The sequence below is a fragment of the Suncus etruscus genome, chromosome 6 (assembly GCF_024139225.1).
Source record: "Suncus etruscus isolate mSunEtr1 chromosome 6, mSunEtr1.pri.cur, whole genome shotgun sequence".
Taxonomy (NCBI): domain Eukaryota; kingdom Metazoa; phylum Chordata; class Mammalia; order Eulipotyphla; family Soricidae; genus Suncus; species Suncus etruscus.
The window spans coordinates 39,714,299-39,731,603 of NC_064853.1; the positions used below are offsets into that span (position 1 = coordinate 39,714,299).

Genomic DNA, 17,305 nt, shown 5'->3' on the forward strand with positions numbered 1-17,305 from the left:
CTGGCCCCTATGAACTGGTTTTCTTGGGGGGGATTTACACCCAATAGTGCTCAGGAGTTACTCCTGACTCTGTGCTCATAAGTTCTCCTGGTAGACTCAGGGGACTATATGGGATGCCTGGAATCGAACTGGAATCTCTCCTGGTTGGCCACGTGCAAGGCAAAAGTCCTACTGCTATGCTATTGCTCCGGCCCCTTATGAACTGTTTTAAATGAGAACATGTTCTAAGTCCTACCATAGGGGTTCTAGGAACTAAATCTTTTATCACTGCTAATATTTTATTTTTTCATACTTGGCCACCTTGGAGCATCAAGATCACTGAAAGTTACTTCTGTGGTAGGCTAGTGGGGTACCAGGCAAAATGGAGGGCTCTGATATATAGAGAATGAGGATTCAGGGCTAAAGAGAGAACTTAAAGGGCTAGAGTGCATTATTAACATATAGGAGGTTGGGGTTCAATCCCTAGCACTGTATGCTCTACTAAGCATTGAATTGGAAGTAGTTTCTGAGTACCACTAGCTATGGCTCCAAAACAATCTAATAAGCATGGACAGTCCACCAGTGGCAAGAGGATGAGATAGGGGGTCGGAGTGATAGCATAGTGAGTATATACATATGTATATACATGTGGCTGATCTAGGTTCGATCTCCAGCATCATATATGGTCCCCTGAGCCTGCTAGGAGTAATTTCTGAGCGTAGAGCCAGGAGTAACTCCTGAGCGACTGTCAGGCTTGAACCCAAAAACCAAAAAAAAGAAAAAGAGGATGAGATGACTGTCAACTCTTCAGTGTCAGTTATGTACAAGTGTACATGTCATTGTGTTAGGATCTTTAATACATATAGTGTTGTACTTAATTTTCTCTCTCCGGCCCCAATTTTATTTTATTTTATTTTATTTTATTTTATTTTATTTTATTTTAGGCCCCAGTTTTCTTAACACTCTTGAGCTAAAGTGGCTACTATTAGCCTGAGAGAACATGAGGCTTAGAAATATTAAGTGGTAGAACTGGGATTTGAATGGAATACTGTGGATGCCAAAACCTTTGCTTTTCTGTCTCCTTGTCACCTTTGTAAGAATAGGAGACACAGACCTGAGACCTGTTAGCTGTGAAAAGGGCTGAGAAATTGGGCAGCAGCTGACATTAGTTCTATGAGGGTAAGGAACTGAAGTGTAGGAATAGCTGGATGGATTTAGCTCTAGTGGACATTGGGAGGCATGTTGATGAGACGGTCAATTGAGAGCTCTTTGGTTGCACCTGATGGAGCGAGGCATGAAATCAGTGCCAGCAAAAAAAATCACATGAAACTAGAAAGAGCCATTCTAGTGATAGGGTCTTCTACAAATATAACAATTCTGCCAGTTATTATTTGTAAGAATGTGTTAATTTTATCTGACCTCAAAGTGATGCAATCTCTTTTTTGATCCACACTGTGGTTCTTAGGGAGTACTTCTGTCTCTGTGCTCAGGAATTAATGCTGGTGGTACTCAGGTAATCATATGGTATGCCAGGGATCAAACCCAGGTCAGCAGTATTCAAGTGCTTTACATGCAGTACTATCTTTTCCTAAAGTGATGCAGTTCTTAAACTTTGATTGTGTGTGGAGGGGGCAACACCTGGCTGTATTTGGGGTTATTCCTAGCATGAACCAGAGAGCTAGTACAGAGAGGGTAGGCATCTCCCTTGCTTGTGGCTGACCTAGGTTTGGTTTCCAGCATCATATTTGGTCCCCCAAACTACCAGAAGTGATCACTGAGCACCCCCAAAAAACGAGCTAATTTTATTTAAATCTACCAAATGTTGCGGTATCCCCACTGTGTTAAGAAAATTTGTATTTTGGACTGAGAAGATGATTCAAAGGGATAGAGTACAAGCAGGAGCTCCAGTTTGAACCCCCAGTACTTCATGCTCCCAAGCAGGCCAGGGTTGCAGAGTAATCCTTAACTCAGTACTGACCTGGTAGTAGCCTCCGAGTACTACCAGGTATAATGCCAAAACAAACAAAAATAAATATTTATTTTTGCCATTTCCTGTTCTAATCTCAATAAAGATTTCTTTTGTCCTATTTGTGAAATTTGGTGCTATTTAGAAATTTTTCTGAGAGGCATCAAGGAGTGACTTTCTTCAGAAAGAATACTTTATGCATTTAGCATATTACAGATGAAAGCAAGCATTTGCTTGGATAGTTAGCTGTCTTTCCCACCTTTAACTACAAATTCCTTTTCCAGTCTGTATCCCCTTCTCACTTTCTCTAATATATCTGTTTTCTCAGCAAAACTTCTTGAAAGAGTACTTCTATTGTTGTATCCAACTCCTCACTTTCCTGAGTTCTCAGCCCATTCATTATATTCTTGTTTCTGTTCTGATACTTCATGGAGCTGGTCTTGCTTAGGCAATAATGACCTTACGGGTTGGTTAAATTCAAGAAATGCCTTATCAGTCATCTCTGTTACATTTGCATTACTTGACTGTTCTCCTTGAAACTGTTGTTTTTTTAAAATTACTTAGTCCTTATTACTTAGCATTAAGTTCTGCTGGCTTTGTTCTGCTTATTCATTCCTTCAGTCAATAAATTTGAATTAAATGCTATTTTCCTTACAGTAATAGGCACTGAATAAGACATAAATGATCCCGCTTTTATGGAATTTGTATTCCAGCTAGGAATAGAATTCATTCATTCAATTCAACAGGTATGTGATGTTTTCCATTTACTACTGTATTTAGATAGGATGTAAGTTATTGAATAATGCAATTATTTATCTTAATTGTATTATGTATTTTGAAGAAATGCAGGAATTATGTGAGTCTATAAGGAGAACAACTATTCTAATTTGGGGTTAGGATAAGCATCAGTCAATAAGAGTCTTTTAAGGAAGAAACATTATTTTTTTGGTTTTTGGGTCACACTCATTGGCACTCAGGTGTTTCTCCTGGCTCTGGGCTCAGAAATCGCTCCTGGCAGGACCCGGGTACCATACAGGATGCTGGAAATTGAACCACCGTCCATCCTGAATTGGCTGCGTGCAAGGCAAACACCCTACCGCTGTGCTTTCTCTCCAGCCCAGGAAGAAACATTTCGTGGAAACTTTCGTTGGCCAAGTTAGAACCAAGCAAGAGAAGGAACTGGTAGAATAGTCTGTCAGGGATGGCTGGTTAATTATTGACTCTGCTTGTATTTAGAAAGTGATCAACTGCTATAGAATTTTAAGAATGAGGGCCGGAGCGATAGCACAGCTGTAAGGCATTTGCCTTGCACATGGCCAACACAGAATAGACCGTGGTCCAAATTTTGGCATTCCATATGGTCCCCCAAGCCTGCCAAGAGTGACTTCTGAGCGCAGAGCCAGGAGTAAGTCTTGAGCACTGCCAGGTGTGACCCAAAAACCAAAAAAAGAATTTTAAGAATGAAATGAAGGGCCCGGAGAGATAGCACAGCGGCGTTTGCCTTGCAAGCAGCCGATCCAGGACCAAAGGTGGTTGGTTCGAATCCCGGTGTCTCATATGGTCCCCCGTGCCTTCCAGGAGCTATTTCTGAGCAGACAGCCAGGAATAACCCCTGAGCAATGCCAGGTGTGGCCCAAAAACCAAAAAAAAAAAAAAAAAAAAAAAAGAATGAAATGAAATTCAGCTCTTATCATTCTACACTGTTGTAAACTTTATGATTGAGGCATACTCACTCTCTATTGCAGCATTCACAGTTGTTCTTCCTGTTTAGTATTATTTTGAAATCTCTAGCTGGTAGGACCAGAGAGGTCTGATGATAAATCAGGAGGTACTCATGAGAGTATTTTTTTTTTTTTTTTGTGGTTTTTGGGTCACACCCGGCAGTGCTCAGGGGTTTTTCCTGACTCCATGCTCAGAAATTGTTCCTGGCAGGCACGGGGGATCATATGGGTAAACGCCTTACCTCCATGCTATCTCTCCGGCCCCTCATGAGAGTATTATTAGCAATAAAGCTATCTGTCAAGACATGAGACAGTTAAATATTGCTGGTATTAGAAAAGGATAGACATATAGACATGAAATGAATATGGAGGACCTTGGAGATAGTGAGACTGAAATTGGTGGAAGATAGACCCAAGAAAGCAAAGGAAGAGCCAGATATGAGGGCCAGAGTACAATGGGTAGGGCATTTACCTTGCATATAGCTGACTTGGATTTGAGCCCTGGTATACCATTTGGCACTCTGAGCACTCCCTTGAGGAGTTCCTGAATGCAGAGCCAGGAGCAACCTCTGAGCTGGGTATGGCCCAAAAGCTAAAACAACAACAACAAACAAACAAAAAAAGGAGCAAAACAAAAAAAAAGTAAAGGAGCAAACAGTAACTGCAAGTTGTAGTTAGTAGAGGATGTAGTGTTGTATGTAGAGCCTGTTATTTGCCTTGTTTGAGTCTTGAAATATAAGATGTGAAAAGAGGAGCCAGAGAGATATCACAGAGCATTTCTCAGCATTACATGTGGCTGGCCCTTTTGGTCCCCTGAGGCTACCAGGAGTGATTTCCGATTACCCAAAACCACTACTTTTGTGTGTTTTGTTTTGTTTTGTTTTGTTTTGGTTTTGGTTTTGGGGCCACACCCGGTGATGCTCAGGGGTTACTCATGGCTGCGTGCTCAGAAATTGCTCCTGGCTTGGGGGACCATATGGGAACGCCGGGGGATTGAACTGTGGTCACTAGTGCGGGCAAGGTAGACTCCTTATCCCTTGCGCCACCACTCGGCCCCCAAAACCACTACTTCCAAAAAAGAAAATGGAAGAGGACCTGGAAAGGACCTTAAATTTGGGAAGTGGTATTTGAGTAGAAAGGACTATAGAGAATATGGTTTTTAAGTAAATGCTAGTGATTGATCTCAAAACTTGGCCTTGAGGGACCTGAGCGATAGCACAGCAGTAGGGCGTATGCCTTGCACATGCCCGATCTGGGACGGAGGGAGATTCAATCCCCAGCATCCCATATGGTCTCCCGAGCCTGTCAGGAGCGATTTCTGAGTGCAGAGCCAGAAGTAACCCTTGAGCACAGCTAGGTGTGGCTCAAAAACAAACAAACAAACAAACAAACACATAAAAGTCCTTGAAAAGGACATAACCTTACCCAAAAAAAAAGATTTTTCTTTGTGGCCAGAATGATAGCACAGTGGTAGGGCATTTGCCTTGCTTGTAGTGGACCCAGGATGGACTCAAGTTTGATCCCTGGCAACCCATATGGTCTCCGTAGCCTCCTCTGAGTGATTTCTGAGCACAGAGCCAGGAGTAATCAATCCCTGAGCGCTGCCAAATTTGGCCCAAAAGCAAAAACAAGCAAAACTTGGACTCTAGCCATGAGATTGTCAAGACTTGAGGCCCCTTTGATTCTGTACATGTTTAGGGAGTATGTCCTGTGTGACTTTGGGAAGGATAAGGAATGACTAAAAAAGAACTTGCCTGAGGAACCTAAAGTCTTATGAAGGACTGGGTGACGAAATGGTTCAATGGCAAAAAGTATCTCATTTTTAGAATCAGATTTCAAGTTCAATCCCTGGTGTCACATATATACGCTGAGCATGGTCTCTTTAGCTCTGTTTTGGGATCCTTGGCATTGTGTGGTTTATTGAACAGAGCTGGAGTATATATGCATCACAGCTAAAAGATGTGTGAGTACTATGGTCATGAGTGTGATTGCCCCCCCCCCATCCTCCACCAGCACCACTACAGTCCAAATTTGCACAAACAATAGAATCTACACAAACTAAAGAATGTAACCCTAAGGAACATCATGGCCCATGCCATGCGCAAAACCCAGTCATTGCACTAGCAAAGGGACAGGAAGTGGGGGAGAAAAAGACTTGTGAAAGTTCCTGTTGAGGATTGTATATGGAGAGGAGCGGTAGGGGAGATGGAAAAAGGCATAGCCCCGCTCTTCCCAAGCCTAAATAGTTTTAAGTGTTGGAAAATAATTATTCTTGGATAAAATCCATGGAGATACTTGGATTATTTTGTTTTGTTGTTGTTTGGTTTTGGGGGGGACAAAACAGTAACTGCAAGTTGTGCTCCGGGTTACATCTAGCTCTGTGCTCAGAATTGCTCCTGGCAGGCTCTGAACCATATGGGATGCCGGGGATTGAACCCGGGTCAGACCTGTACAAGGCAAACGCCCTACTTGCTGTGCTATTGCTCTGGCCCCTGATTTTTTGTTTGTTTTTTCGGGCCATACCCATTTGATGCTCAGGGGTTACTCCTGTCTAAGAGCTCAGAAATTGCCCCTGACTTGGGGGGACCTTATGGGACGCCCGGGGATCAAACCGCGGTTTGGTCCTGGATCGGCTGCTTGCAAGGCAAACGCTGCTGTGCTATCTCTCCGGGCCAAATAGTAGGTTCTTAAAAGGAGAGCACAATTATAAACATTCTGTAATCAATATAATATCCTAAAACCAAGAAAATAGGGTAGGGCCCGGAGAGAGATAGCACAGCGGCGTTTGCCTTGCAAGCAGCCAATCCAGGACCAAAGGTGGTTGGTTCAAATCCCGGTGTCCCATATGGTCCCCCGTGCCTGCAAGGAGCTATTTCTGAGCAGACAGCGAGGAGTAACCCCTGAGCACAGCCGGGTGTGACCCAAAAACAAAAAAGAAAAAAAAATAGGGTAAAGATGCAGAGTATACAGGGCAATTTTATGAATTCTTTCATTTTGGTTGTATTATATTCTTGTCATTAGCAAGGAAAATTTTGACTTTGTAAGTAACAGAGTACTTGAGAAGTGAATTTACTTGTTTCACTCTAGATGGTATTCTATTTTCTCAGCTGTCTGTGTCTCTGGATAAAGTTTATGATTATTAAGAAGCATCAATGCTTCTACAGTGGAAATTTTGCCGTTGGGAATGCTCTTAATATACATCATTTCAAAGTGATGGCCTTTTGGCAATCTGAACTCCTTTGATTCTTGATGTACTTCAGCACCTTTCACCTGCACAGGAGACACTGGGTCTTTGGAATCCACATATACATCTCTTAGCAGTGACAACAGTGTTATTTTTCTGAGCGATTTCTCCCTCAATCTCTGGATACTGGTTCATCTGCTCCTGCAGGAGATTCTTGGTAGAGGGGTACAGGGCATGAACAAGGGCTTCGTTTTGCTGATTTTGCGTTCTGCCCAGTTCTGCAGGTTAAAATTCTTCATGGGACCCCCATATCCTCACATAATACTCATTGCTACACTGGTATGATAATTTAAATAAACTCTAACTCTACATAGGTTCAAGGTTTAGAAAATTAGAGAGAACTGGGAATGACCATGTAGAAGTTAAGGAGGAAAGTGCATCAGAGAAGATAGAGAGGGGCCTTAGCGATAGCATAGCCTGGCACGCTGAGTCAGGATGACCTGTGGTTCAAATCCCAGCATCCCATATGATCCCCCAAGCGTGCCAGGAGTGATTTCTGAGCATAGAGCCAGGAGTACCCCCTGAGCACTGCTGGGTGTGACAAAAAAAAAAGAAAAGAAAAGAAAAGAAAAAGAAAAGAAAAGAAAGGAAGAAGGAAGGAAGGAAGGAAGGAAGGAAGGAAGGAAGGAAGGAAGGAAGGAAGGAAGGAAGGAGGGAGGGAGGGAGGGAGGGAGGGGGAGGGAGGGAGAGAGAGAGAAAGAAAGAAAGAAAGAAAGAGAGAAAGAGAAAGAGAAAGAAAAAAAGAAGATAAAGAGAGTTTTTCCTCTAAAGATTACAGGATTGTGTAGCCAGAGAGAACACTCAATGAGCTTGAAGGCCAAGCAAATGTTCATCAGGGTTCCTCGGAGTATTGCATGGAGTGGTCCCTGAGCTACTCAGGATTAGCCCCTCAGTACTGCTGGATTATAGCCATCAAATGAAACAAACGCACACAAAAACTAAGTATTGGGTTGAGAGGGACAATTTTTCAGAAAGAGATAATCATGAATGAGATATTTTTGTAAATAGTGAAGAAAGTGGAGAATGTAAATGTGTTTGACTTGAAGAAAATTTATGAGGGTTGGCACCAGAGTAATAGCACATAGCCAACCTGGGTTCGATCCCCAGCATCCAGTATGGTTCCCGAGCCTGCCAGGAGTAACTTCTTAGCATAGAGCCAAGAGTAACCCCTGAATGCCTCTGGGCATGGCCCCAAAAAGAAAAAAAATTCATATGGCCAATTTCTTATAATGAAGTAAGCCTGCCATCTGGTTAAAGAATTATATATGAAGCAGCAATGATAGCACAATGAATCGGACACTTGTCATGTGGCTCACCCAGGTTCAATTTCTGGTAACCATATATGCCCCCTCCCCAAGTCCTGCCAGCAGTATCCCTAAGCATAAATCTAGAAGTGAGTCTTGAGTCAGTATGCCCTAAAAACCATGAAAGAAAAAATATATGGGCTTTGAGAGAAATGGAGGCACAGGCACATAATCCTCCGAAGAAGGTTTGGTGGTGAAAGGAAACAGTGAGGTTAGCAACTTGAGAAAAGTTGGACAACCAGATATGCCAATAAATTTTCACATATTTAATTTTGTAGGTTTGGGGAAAATGCAATGGAAGCTTTTTGAGGAAATGTTTGTTTGGAGGCCACACCTATCAGTGCTTAGGGATTACTCCTGGCTCTGTGCTTAATGGTTACTTTTGGAATGAGTATTGAATCTAGGTTGGCTTGAGTAGACCTGCTGTACATACATCTCTCTGACCCAGGGAAATACTTCTTGTTTTTTTTCTTTCTTTCTTTTTTTTTTTTTCTTTTTCTGTGGGGGTCTATACCCTGCAACACTCAGGGGTTACTTCCAGCTTCGTGCCTCAGAAATTGCTCTGGCAGGCTCAGGGGACCATATGGGATGCTGGGAATCAAACTCGGTTTCGTCCCGGGTCAACCATGTGCAAAGGCTTACCTTACCACTGTGCTATCACTCCAGCCCCTGACCTAGGGAAATACTTCTTTTTTTTTGGGGGGGGGGGGGGCCACACCTGGCGGTGCTCAGGGGTTACTCCTGGCTGTCTGCTCAGAAATAGCTCCTGGCAGGAACGGGGGACCATATGGGACACTGGGATTTGAACCAACCACCTTAGGTCCTGGATCGGCTGCTTTCAAGGCAAACGCCGCTGTGCTATCGGAAATACTTCTTGTTAACCACATATTCATATCCAAATTTTAGGATGTTTAAACTCAATTTAGCATTGGTCATTTTCATCATTCTATAGTGCCAGAGACGGGGTGTTTAAGCAAGCCTTACAAAGGTATTAGAATTCTCTTTGAATATAAGTAGCTAATAGACTATGGCTGCTTTTAGAGAACAAATGTATTCCAGAGTCTGAAATTTCCTTTCTTATATTCACGCAGAATATTCACTTACTACAAGCTCATCACTTCTCCATTTGTTGTTCAGATATGATTTATTAGAGATGATAGCACACTTGTGTTTTGATTTGTTATCTCTGGAAGTGACATTCTGGCCAGGGGATTTTTAGTATTGACAGAGTAACATGTAACATCTTTGGCTAAGGGTCAATAGGAAGATTACTTTGTTAGAGACTTTTCTGTGTTCATGGTTAAAAAATAAATAAATGTGGCATTCACATCTCCTAGAAGCACAGCTCTTAGGAGGACCCTGGAAGTACTTTTACATTATTAACAAATTATCCTCTGTCTGCCAGGTAAAGCGGTACCAGTGCACCTTTGAGGGCTGTCCCCGCACCTACAGCACAGCAGGCAACCTGCGCACCCACCAGAAGACTCACCGAGGAGAGTATACCTTTGTCTGTAACCAGGAGGGCTGTGGCAAGGCCTTCCTCACCTCCTACAGCCTCAGGATCCATGTGCGAGTGCACACGAAGGAGAAGCCATTTGAGTGTGACGTGCAGGGCTGTGAGAAAGCATTCAACACACTGTACAGGTTGGCTCATCTTCACTTTGTCATGGTGCAGGGCTTGCTCTCCATGCACAGAACAGCACCAGCTGTGCTCAGCTGTTTAAAATTCACTAGAGAAACTTGTTACATAAAGATTGACATATACTGGATTGGTTAGAGATGAGAGCACATTTATGTTTTGATTTGTTATCTCTGCAAGTGACATTCTGGCCAGGGGATTTCTAGTATTGGATGACTGATATCTTTTCGCTAAGGATCTTGTTATTAAGGCTTCTGTCGTTCTCTTTCATATTTAATCGTGGGATAACTCTTTGTACTCTGAGAATCCAGGAGTGGTTACCCATCACTCCCCTTCATCATTTGTTTCAGAAGGCTGATTACATTAGTTTTCCACATTGGGTATAAGATAATTATCATAAAACACTCAATTTATGCTCTAAGTGCCGCTCCTTAAAACATCTGGTAACAAGATATCTGACATACAGAGATATTTTGTCACTGGCTCTTAGATCTCTGACTCCCATTTAGTAGAAGGTGAGTCCAGGATTTGAGTCCACAGGCAGTCTAATTCCAGAGTTTCACAGAGTCTGCTTCTCTGAATTTCCATTTGAACAAAATATGGCGTATACTAATAGACTCTAGGACTAGAATTTTTATGCACTAGATCCTGAAGCACATTAAGCTGACATAGGAAGTCTCTGTAGTACAAGATGACAAAGGGAATTTCTCTGGGGTATCTTGTAGGCTGAAAGCACATCAGAGGCTTCACACAGGGAAAACGTTTAACTGTGAATCTGAAGGCTGCAGCAAGTACTTCACCACACTCAGTGATCTGAGGAAGCACATTCGAACCCATACAGGAGAAAAGCCATTTAGGTGAGTCTTAACTGTTGACTGTTTTCTGTGTATCATTGACCAGGTCTCAGCTGGATGTACTTTAAACGTTTTGAAAGTACAAAGAAAATTCTTGTAACTACTTCCATCATGGTGTCAACTCTTGCTATTGCTATTGCATATGGATTCCAAGAACATCATTGCCCTAGATGATGGACTGTCTGCTCATAACTCTGCCCCTCTTATTTTCAAGCATTGGTTGAAACTCACTCATTTGTAGGTGTTTTTACTGTCCCTAGAGAAATACTAAGACATGGAATGGGCCCTTCTCTTGAGATTCTTAGCCTGATGGAAAAGAAATCAAGTAAGACTGGGCTAAGTTCTCTGAGTTCAGGGGAGGGATATGTACCTAATGACCCAGATAGTGAGAAAAGATAGAAACATGTCTTCTCAGATGAAAACATTTTAAAATATCCCTTTTTTCTATATATTTCAATTTGTATAAATACCTATATATTGAATTATAATGTGCAAACATATAAGCTTGAAGGAAAGATTGTATCACTCAATTACTTAGTTCATAGCATATAAGATTGTTCTAGGCATTTAGAAGATATTCACAACTATAAATTAGCATGATTACATGGTAATTTTGGAGATAATTTTGTGTGTTTGTGGGTTGGTTTTTTTTGGTGGAGATAACTTGTAAAGATTGATCCAATGTAAAATATAGTTGTATTACTGAAAATTGCCCATAGCAATGCTCTTATATTTTGGTGGGAGATATTGCTCTTATCTTCATATCATTGAATATACTTTTTATATTATTCATCTCATTAGAATATTTAGAAATTTAAAAAGTATTCAGAGATAGTCAACTCTTAAACACCAATGAAATGAAATTGCATTTTAAAATTACAGACACGGTGTTGGAGAGATAATACAACAGGTAAGGCGCTTGCCTTGCATGTGGCCAATCCAAGTTCAGTTCCCAGCATCCCATATGGTCCCTGGAGACTACCATAAGTGATTCCTGAGTGCAGAGTCAGGAGTAACCTCTGAGCACTTACAGGTGGGACAGGTGGTGTCTAAAAGCCAAAAATTAAAATTATAGGCACATTCCTAAGTAATGGATCTTTTAAAATATGAGTATAGATTCTGAAGCTTGCACATGCTCATACTTATTTTTCCACTGTTTTTTAAGTCAGGTTACTTATATTTCCACTGTTTTTTTTGGGGGGTGGGGGCTCACCTGGTGTTTCTTAGGGGTTACTCCTGGCTTTGCACTCAGAAATCACTCCCAGCAGTGCTCATGGAGCCTTATGGGATGCCAGGGACCGAACTCAGGTTGGTCACATGCAAAGCAAGCACCCTACCTACCCAATGTACTGTTGTACTATCACTCCTGTCCCTTCCCCACTGATTTTTAAGGGGATTGAGTTTTACTTAATCACATGCATTTAATTTTATGATGATTAAATGTGCTGACATTTTTGTGAGTATTAAATGGAACTTTAGATATGTCTATATGTAATTAAAAGGAAAGTGCAAAATGGGGCCGGAGAGATAGCACAGCGGTGTTTGCCTTGCAAGCAGCCGATCCAGGACCTAAGGTGGTTAGTTCAAATCCCGGTGTCCCATATGGTCCCTCGTGCCTACCAGGAGCTATTTCTGAGCAGATAGCCAGGAGTAACCCCTGAGCAGCGCCGGGTGTGGCCCAAAAAACAAACAAACAAACAAAAAAGGAAAGTGCAAAGGACCAGAGAAATAGTACAGGGGGTAAACCTTGCACATAGCTGACCCAGGTTCAATCCCATATGGTCTCCTGAGCACTACCAGGAGTGATTCCTCAGTGCATAGCCAGGAGTAATTCCTGAGCATTGCTGAACATGGCCCCAAAACCAAAAACCAAAAACATAAAATGCTGGGCAAGGGATAAGGCACACAGCAAAATGTGTGCTTTGCAGGCATGAGACTTGGGTTTTATGCCCAGCAGCATACTAGAAAAGTAAAATGCATTAAAGAAGTTTTCTATTAAAAAAAATAGGGGTTGGAGAAGGTAGGGCACTTGTCTTGCACTCGGCTGACCTGGTTTTGATCCCTGGCACCTTTTATAGACCCCTGTACCCTGCCAGGAATAGTCCCTGAGCACAGTACAGGAGTAAGTCTTGAGCATCGCTGGATGTGGCCCAAATACAAAAAGAAAAGAAAAGATACTTTGGATTATAGGAAAACTCATTTGTTCATAGAAGTAATTTATTTCAATTGCTATGTGCATGGACTACATAGATATAAAGAAGTATATGGACTCTGCCCTCAAAAGTTTAGTTCATTAAGCTACTTTGCATGAACATACTTTGCATGCAGGCGCCCCGGGTTCATTCCCTGGTAACACATAATATCCTGAGCGCTGCTAGGTGTGTTCTCACCTCGCACCAAAAATTTTTTTTAAATTTACAATTTAAGAGACTAGCTAACTAATGATACAGGCAGAGATAAAATAGATTTTAAAAATGAGAGGTGTTGGGGCTGGAGAGATAGCACAGTGATAGGGCGTTTGCCTTAGATGCAGGACAGTGGTTCGAATCCCGGCATCCCATGTGGTTCCCTGAGCCTACCAGGAGCAATTTCTGAGCGTAGAGCCAGAAGTAACCCCTGAGCGTTGCTGGGTATGACCCAAACACCAAAAACCAAAAAAAAAAAAGAGGTGTTATAAAAAGTTATATATCAGGGATGTAATTCAGTAGTAGAACACTTTCCTTGCATGTGTGAGGCCCTGAGTTCAGCCAGTGTTTTGCACCTCTAAAACAAAACAGCAGCAGCAGCATGTAGGTAAATAAATGTCTTAGGAGTACTGAGGAAGGGAAGAGTACTTCTATCTTTGATTATTCAAACAGTAAAATAGAAAGAAGTATATATTTTTTATTTTGTTTTGGGGTCACACCTGGCCACGCTCAGGGGTTACTCCTTGCTCTATATTCAGAAATCACTCCTTGCAGGCTCGGAGGACCATATGGGATGCTGGGATTCGAACCACCGTCCTTCTGTGTCTAAAGCAAATGCCCTACCACTGTGCTATCTCTCAGGCCCAGAAGTATATATTTTTTAAGTAAAATACCGTGAAATAACAGTTAAAAATTTTCGATACTTGAGTTTTGATCATACAATGTTCCATCATCCATCCCTTCATCAATATTCACACCACCAGTATCCCCAGTTACTTTCCCATCAGCCTGCCCACCCCCAAGCCTGCCCCTATGGTAGATACCTCTCTCTCTCTCTCTCTCTCTCTCTCTCTCTCTCTCTCTCTCTCTCTCTTTCTCTTTCTCTCTCTCTCCCCTTCCCTCTCTCCCTCCCTCTCTCTCTCTTTCTCTCTCTCTCCCCTTCCCTCTCTCCCTCTCCCTCCTTCCCTCTCCCTCCCTCCCTCTCTCTCTCTTACTCTCCCTTCCCTTTTATCCTTTTAGGCAAAAGAAGTACATCTTGCCAGTTGTTCAAATTGATTATATTCTAGTGCTATTTCCAATGCCTCTGTTGTAGCTTCAGTACATGGTGTTCCATTGGGCATTCGAATTTTCATATGGACTTCAATAGAGTTTGGTTAAGTAAATTTTTTTTGGGGTCACACCCGGCAGGGCTCAGGGATTACTCCTGGCTCTATGCTCAGAAATCGCCCCTGGGGGGCGGTGAGGTGGCGCTAGAGGTAAGGTGTCTGCCTTGCAAGCGCTAGCCAAGGAAGGACCATGGTTCGATCCCCCGGCGTCCCATATGGTCCCCCCAAGCCAGGAGCGATTTCTGAGCGCATAGCCAGGAGTAACTCCTGAGCATCAAACGGGTGTGGCCGAAAAGACCAAAAAAGAAAAAAAAAAAAAAGAAATCTCCCCTGGCAGTCTCGGGGGACCATATGGGATGCCAGGATTCGAACCACCATCCTTCTGCATGCAAGGCAAACACCCTACTTCCATGCTATCTCTCCGGCCCCTGTTAAGTAATTTCTTAAAAGGCATGTTGTCAAAGTTTTCAACAAGTGTCTTACCTGTAGGACAAGAAATATTTCTCTAATAGTCTCTTTCAAAAAGCCCTTCTGATGCTATATTTACCACTTTGCTTTTCCAAGGACCTGTCAACAGGTCCTTTTTATCTCTAAAACCAATTTTAAAGAGAAGGAGAGAGACAGAGAGGAAAAATGTTTGCCATAGAGGCAGGGATTAGAAGGTAGAGCAGGAGGAAAACTGAAGACATCTTTGTTGGAAATCTTTACAAGTGAAGAAATAAGTATTGGAACCTTGTCTGACTGAAACTCAGTGAGGAATAACTTTGTAACTGTGTATTTCACTGTGATTCAATTTAAAAAATGTCTAAATATAAAACCAGTTTTAATGGTTGGAGTGAGTAGGGTGCTTGATTCACACATATCCAAACCGGGATCGATCCCTGGCACCCCATATTGTCCCCCAAACCCACCAGGAGTGATTCCTGTGTGCAAAGCTGAAGTAAGCTTTGAACACTGCTGGGTGTGAGTCATATACCAAAATTAATAGATAAGATTTAATTAATTTAAAAACCCATTTTAGTGGTTTGATCTTAACGTTTTCAACTTTTTTTTTTAGTATATCTTTACTAGAGATGTTGAAGATAAAGGTTTTTTATCTAATTATGACTGTTGCTTCTCTTAAACCCTTTTAGGTGTGATCATGATGGCTGTGGGAAAGCATTTGCAGCAAGTCACCACCTTAAAACTCATGTCCGTACACATACTGGTGAGTTTAGGCTAACTTTTTTTTGCCTTCATTGACCCAATAACTTTCTGCTGAGGCCTATGGAGGTTTGTGGAGGGAACAAGCTTAATCAGCTTAACCTTCACTCTCTTTCAGATGTAAAAAGATCTGAAGGTTGAGCTCAAGAATCTAAACTTAATATATAAACAAAAGAGTTTTTTTTAATGGGTTGGTATGAGAGTTCAAAGGTTAAGGCACTTGCTTTACATCCATCCCACTGTCCTGATTCAAATCCCAAGTATCACCATATATGGTTCCTTCAGCCTAGCCAGGAGTCACTCCAGAGCCAGAGCGGTGGCCCCAAACAAATAAACAAACTAGTGAAGGGGAAGGAGGACACTATTTTTCAAACTCCTTGGGAGTAGCTCTTTCTCAGTGCTCTGTTCTACATAAAGTTTTAGGACCGAGATAATTAACATTCACTTGTCCAATTTGTTTTTTTGTTTTTGTTTTTGGGTCACACCCAGCAGTACTCAGGGGTTACTCCTGGCTCTATGCTCAGAAATCGCTCCTGGCAGGCTCAGGGAACTATACGGGATGCTGGGATTCGAACCACCGACCTTCTGCATGCAAGGCAAACGCCTTGCCTCTATGCTATCTCTCCAGCCCCCAAATTTTTGTTTTTATTTTTGTGCCATACCTGGCAACTGCTCAAGTATTACTCCTGACTCTACACTCAGGAATTACTCCTGGCAGTGCTCAAAGGACCATACAGGATGCTGGGGATTGAACCCAGGCTGGCTGAGTACAATGCAAGCACCCCATCCTCTGTACTATCTCTACAGCTACCATATGTTCATTCTTTGGTATGCTTTTATTTGGAGCCCATATCTGGCAGTATTCAGGGCTTAATTCTGTCTTTGCTGTCAGGGATCACTCCTAACTGTGCTCAAGGGACCATCTGTTGTGCCAGGAATCAAATTTCAATCAGCCATATACAAGATAAGGACCCTAACTGCTATATTATTGCTTTAGCCTCTCATTTGTACAATTCTATTGTTGTTTTGCGACAATACCCAGCTGTGCTTGGGTTACTTCTGTCCTTACACTCAGGAAGCAATTCTGACAGCCCAGGAGACCTATAGAATGTCGAAGATCAAACCCAGCAGTTACATGCAAGACAGGTGCCTGCTATACTATCCCTTGGGCACTATTGCTTGTTCAATTTTTAACTGTTACCTGAATCTTTATAAGAATATTTTTTCCGGGCCCGGAGAGATAGCACAGTGGCGTTTGCCTTGCAAGCAGCCGATCCAGGACCAAAGGTGGTTGGTTCGAATCCCGGTGTCCCATATGGTCCTCCATGCCTGCCAGGAGCTATTTCTGAGCAGACAGCCAGGAATAACCCCTGAGCAACACCGGGGTGGCCCAAAAACCACTGGCTGTCTGCTCAGAAATAGCTCCTGGCAGGCATGGAGGACCATATGGGACACCGGGATTCGAACCAACCACCTTTGGTCCTGGATCGGCTGCTTGCAAGGCAAACGCCACTGTGCTATCTCTCCGGGCCCATAAAAAAAAGAATATTTTTTTCCCTTTTAGGTAAAAGTAGATGTCTTAATCCAGTGAAAAGACTGTATGGTAACATTAACATTATTTGTCATTCTTGCAGGTGAAAGACCCTTTTTCTGTCCCAGTAATGGCTGTGAGAAAACATTCAGCACTCAATACAGTCTCAAAAGTCACATGAAAGGTCATGATAACAAAGGACACTCTTACAATGCACTTCCAAACCACAATGGATCAGAGGTGTGCAATGTCTTGTCTTTCGTTTTGATGTGGGCATAATAGAACAATAACAATCATTTGTATATCAAAGGTTAAGGGGTTGAGAATATAACTCAGTGGTATACCACATGACT

The 17,305-nt window shown here is 42.3% G+C and overlaps 1 protein-coding gene and 1 pseudogene across 1 annotated transcript in view; one reads left to right on the forward strand and one right to left on the reverse strand.

Moving 5' to 3' along the window:
* MTF1 (metal regulatory transcription factor 1) overlaps positions 1-17,305 on the forward strand; it is a 47,359-nt gene that overhangs the window by 12,116 nt on the left and 17,938 nt on the right. The window contains exons 3-6 of the mRNA XM_049774717.1: positions 9,620-9,858; positions 10,579-10,710; positions 15,352-15,425; positions 17,056-17,192. Coding sequence (XP_049630674.1) covers positions 9,620-9,858; positions 10,579-10,710; positions 15,352-15,425; positions 17,056-17,192 — 582 coding nt within the window. The remainder of the gene's footprint in view (positions 1-9,619; positions 9,859-10,578; positions 10,711-15,351; positions 15,426-17,055; positions 17,193-17,305) is intronic.
* LOC126010885 (NADH dehydrogenase [ubiquinone] 1 alpha subcomplex assembly factor 4-like) lies at positions 6,656-7,149 on the reverse strand (annotated as a pseudogene).